The sequence below is a fragment of the Triticum aestivum genome, chromosome 5B, assembly GCF_018294505.1.
Source record: "Triticum aestivum cultivar Chinese Spring chromosome 5B, IWGSC CS RefSeq v2.1, whole genome shotgun sequence".
Taxonomy (NCBI): Eukaryota; Viridiplantae; Streptophyta; class Magnoliopsida; order Poales; family Poaceae; genus Triticum; species Triticum aestivum.
Window position 1 is genome coordinate 609,335,054 of NC_057807.1, and position 4,479 is coordinate 609,339,532.

Below are 4,479 nucleotides of genomic sequence, written 5' to 3' on the forward strand. Positions count from 1 at the left end.
CATTGTGTATTATTAAAATGTTCATCGTATATTTAGAAAATGTTCAGTGTGTATCTTGAATTGATGTTCACCGTATATATAAATTTGTTCATAGTAAACATAGAAAAAGAGAAAAAATAAGAAAAAATCAGGAGAAAAACCAATCCATGAAGAAAATACAGACAAAAAAGGCCGCTACAGCAAACTGAATGCTACAGCAGGGACCTCCTATATGCCGCTTATTGCGGCAAGGAGTCACAGTTTCACACAAGAAGCGGCTCAGCTGGGCCGGCCCATTCGCTGTCCTCTGCGGCATGAAAATTCGCAAAAATAAAATAGAGCTACCCATAGGAATCAAACCCGCCACCTGATACAGATAAGTGCAATACGATAGGTAGCGACTCGCGAGCTACTGTGAAAGATTTGCAGCGCGATATTAGAAAACTACCGGCAGCGGCAAAAAATGAAACCATTTTGCCAAATTCCGTAAAATAAAAAATGTGGGCGAGAGATCGAACACAAGTCCTCTTGCCAGTGAAGTGCTTCCATAGCCACTGTAGTAACTGAGGTTTAGTCTGTACTATGGCAGCCCAGTATATATGAACTATAATACATGGCAGATTAAAAATTAAAAAAAATCAAGCGTGATTCTATAAAAGTAAATACTTTTTGAAACACAAACTATATTTGGGAACTCTAAAAAATATGAAAACAAATAGGAACAAAAAAATTGAATGCAAAAATATTTTTCGAAATTATGAACTACTTTTTGTAAACGTAAAACATTTTCTGAAAAACCATAATAAAATCGAAAAAGTTGACATTTTTCAATATTAACATATTATTTACAAAACTCAATCATTTTCTATTTTGTGGACAAATTTAAAAAACATGGATATTTTTGGAACTTGTGAACAAATTTTGAAAACTATAGCATTTTTAGAATACATGAACAAATTTGGAACATAGGAACATTTTTTGAAGTTATCAAACATTTTTCAATTTCTGAACAAAAATTAAAGATGCGAACATTTTTTTAATTTGTGAACAAAATATTTTTTAAAGTCCCAAAGATTTTTGTATTTGTGAACAAAATTGAAACATGTGAACATTTTTTGAATTTGTGGGCAATTTTTTTAAAAAGGCATTTTTAGAAACTAGATATTTTTGTTTTGTGATTTTCTTTATGGAAAAGGTGAACACTTTTTCAGTTTCTGAAATGAAGCGAACAAATTTTGAAATTCTATCATTTGGAATTTGTGAACACAATTTGGAAACATGAACATTTCCTTAAAAACGAGCATTTTTTTAAAAATCCAAACAATTTTTGAAAAAGAAAATAAATTTGATAAATAAAAATAAAAATGAAAATAAAATAAAAATGGAAAGAAAAAAGAACAAAAAAACTAGAGAAAATAAACAGAAAAATTAAAAAAATGGAGAGAATAGGAAGAAAGAAGCAGGAAAAAACAAAAAACAAAAGAGAAACATAACAGAAAAAATATTCGATTCAGGAACCTTCTAGAAGTTTTCAAAACCGTAAAAAACCGGCTAGGAACATGTAGAAGGTTTCCAAAACTAGGAACGTTGAAAATGCTGAAAATGCTTAAACTGGCCAGCCCAGTCCAAACGATCGCTCGATCGCCTGTGTGAAACAACGACGTTTAGACGCATAATGCGTCAAGTAGGGATTTTTGTTACATCACACATACATGTTGATGGTAGCCGTCGTCTACAGTCCAGTACAACGACACTTGTTGGGCTGGCCCAATGCGCTTGGCCCTATGCGTTGCCCTATACAGTCAGCTTCAGCAAACTCCACGTCGACTTCAGTTTGCAACTCCCGGAAAGAGCGAATCTTGTATACAGGCGAAAGGAGGCGACTGTGACTTCCCTTTGCGTGCCGCCGGCCGCTCCGGTGGCGGGAGGTAGGGGAACCTCGAATCTGTGCATCGGGTGGGTTCCCAGTAGGGTTAGAGCTGAGGGAGACGCTGCCGAGGCCATTGCGGGTAGCATCGCGTCTGAATAAGTTTCCCCAGGCTTCGTTCTTGGTCAGGCAGGTCTCTTACCTTTGCCTCAGAGCGAGTGGGGTGGGGATCCCCGGATCTCCTCAAGGTTGCGTGCAATGATGTCTGGAGGTCGACTGGCACTGGCTGGTTTGGTCCTCAGATGATTTGTGGTTGTGTGGAGACAGAGATTTTTCTTTCTCCTCGTCACTATGATTTTTTGTTGATGTTTTTCCTCTTTTTTTTGCTGCTACTGGAGGGATATCCTGTTTTGCTCGGGCGATTGGCCCGGCCACTGCGCCCGAACCAGATCCAATTCTCTTTCATCTGGAAGGGTCACATATAGCGGTATTCAAAGTCACATATAATGAAGGCAGATGCGGGCGTGTTGGATGCACATGTGTGTTCTTGCCTTTTTGACGCAAAAGCAAAGAAACGGGGAGCCATGTGGCGACGATTATGCCGTGTTCGAAGATGTGATCTGCTTGAGTCTGGTTGCAGATTCTTGTGTTGCAGGAGCCTTCTCGCAAGGTTCAAGGACGATGACACAGAGCTCCGAGATTTTCATGTCTTACTGGTTATTTTGGGGTGCTCTTTTTTTTGCATGGTAATACGTGTCTCATTTATATAGAATAAAGATCAAGTTACAAGTCACGTAAACACCGACCATACAAGACTGAAAAGATAGGAAAATCCTATGCAAAATATCAACGTCCGCCCCTCTCCTTCGACACCACCGAAACGGCCATCAAAGGGTAAAAAGACAGATCACCTCTTCACCCAAGCTCGACGCTGCTCCATCGCTGATCAGCAGCTTTACGGACCTCCAAAGTGGTTTGCGTGTTAAGGTGTGCTTGTACGCGTCTAGAACTTTGTATTGTTTTATTATATGATTTCAATACCAGTATAATTTCTTATAAAAAGAAAAAAAAAGAAGGTCTCATCTCTCCGTCTGTCTTTTCTCTTTTGTCCGTCTGTCTTTTCTCTTATTTAGAATTTAGAACAGTCTACCGTCTACTCGTCTGCCGCGGAGTCCGAAATCGGCGCGGCGCTCGAGATTATCCGTGGCAACTTCGACACCGTTACGGTGTCAGTTATTTGCTCGCATGATTCAGACTCCGGCTGGGCCGCTGGGACCTGCACAAACTCGGCTCTGTCCCGGCTGCTGCTAAAAGGCGCACGCAACCCCGCGAGCCAGGCCACCAAACGCGAGCCTCCCGTCGCGTCCCAAACTCGATCGGCACGAGGGATCACGATCGAAGAAGAGGGCGCGATCGCAGCCGCGCCGGAGCCCAAAGCGCGTCCTGTTGGAGGAGTAGCAGCCATGGCGCACCACGCGTCGGCGGCGACGGCGCAGAAGCGGAAGTGCCCCGACGGGGAGACGGCCGGCATGTGCGCCGGCGGCTGCGGGTTCTTCGGCGCCGCCGCCACCGGCAACATGTGCTCCAAGTGCTACAAGGATCGCGTTCTCGCCGCCTCAACCGCCCCTCCGGAGAAGAAGGCCAAGATGACCGTCTCCGTCGCGTCCCCTGATGCTGCAGTCGAAGCCGAACCCTCCGTGGCGTCCGCGAAGCAGCCGGCGGTGAGGGCGAGCCGGTGCGCGGCGTGCCGCAAGAAGGTGGGGCTGCTGGGATTCCTGTGCCGCTGCGAAGGCACCTTCTGCAGCGTGCACCGCTACTCGGACAAGCACGACTGTGGATTCGACTACAAGACCGCCGGCCAGGAGCGAATCGCCAAGCTCAACCCGGTCGTGGTCGCGGACAAGATCACCAGGATCTGATGCCCGCAAGACCGCCAGAATCGACCAGACGAAGAAACCATCGAACATGTGACGTTCGTTGTCGCCAAACCTGTAATTAGTCTTGGAAATGAATTTGCAAGATTAGTTGATTGATTGAGTTCTTGTGAATTACATAGTCTGGGAAGTGAATTTGTTCGATCCGTTGATGGATTGAGTTCTTGTAAAGTACATTATGCATCCTTTGTAGTAATAATGAAACTGGTGATCACATCTTGTTGATGTGCTCATTTGCAAGGATGATACGTAGTATATCTTGGAGTGTGCGTTAATTTTGGAAATGCGGTAGATAGTATGCATGGATTTGTTTAGCTCATGGTTGCCCACGTTTGTAAGCAAAGAAAGTATTACACATTTTAGGTATTGTGGCACTGTACTGAAGGATTTGGAGATGTAGGAATGAGCTTGCTTTTTTAAAATAAAGAAGGATTTGTAACCCTTTCGCTTTGAATTGGTTGAAATCCTCATCAATTGAGATAGTTGATAGTCTCCAACGTGTATATAATTGTTGAACTATTCATTCTATATTAATTATATATGATCCTGGCATATTTTTATATAACATTTATTGGACTGGCATATTAGTCCAGCGCCAATGCAAGTTTTTGTTTCCTAGTGTTTTTGCACATTCCAGAAAAGGAATTTTTGAGAGCGCAAGAAATAAAATAAAATAAAAATATGTCGGCAAGATTCACC

General features: G+C 42.8%; 1 protein-coding gene across 1 annotated transcript; it reads left to right on the forward strand.

Annotated features, from left to right (window-relative positions):
• The first annotated feature begins 3,103 nt into the window (after window positions 1-3,103).
• LOC123117126 (zinc finger A20 and AN1 domain-containing stress-associated protein 7-like) lies at window positions 3,104-3,932 on the forward strand. Its single transcript, XM_044537957.1, has one exon. The coding sequence runs from the start codon at window positions 3,310-3,312 to the stop codon at window positions 3,763-3,765; it is 456 nt and encodes a 151-aa protein (XP_044393892.1). The 5' UTR covers window positions 3,104-3,309; the 3' UTR covers window positions 3,766-3,932.
• The last annotated feature ends 547 nt before the right edge of the window (window positions 3,933-4,479 follow it).

Coding starts and splice junctions, on each gene's coding strand:
- LOC123117126 (XM_044537957.1), top strand. CDS start 3,310: ATGGCGCACCACGCGTCGGCGGCGACGGCGCAGAAGCGGAAGTGCCCC.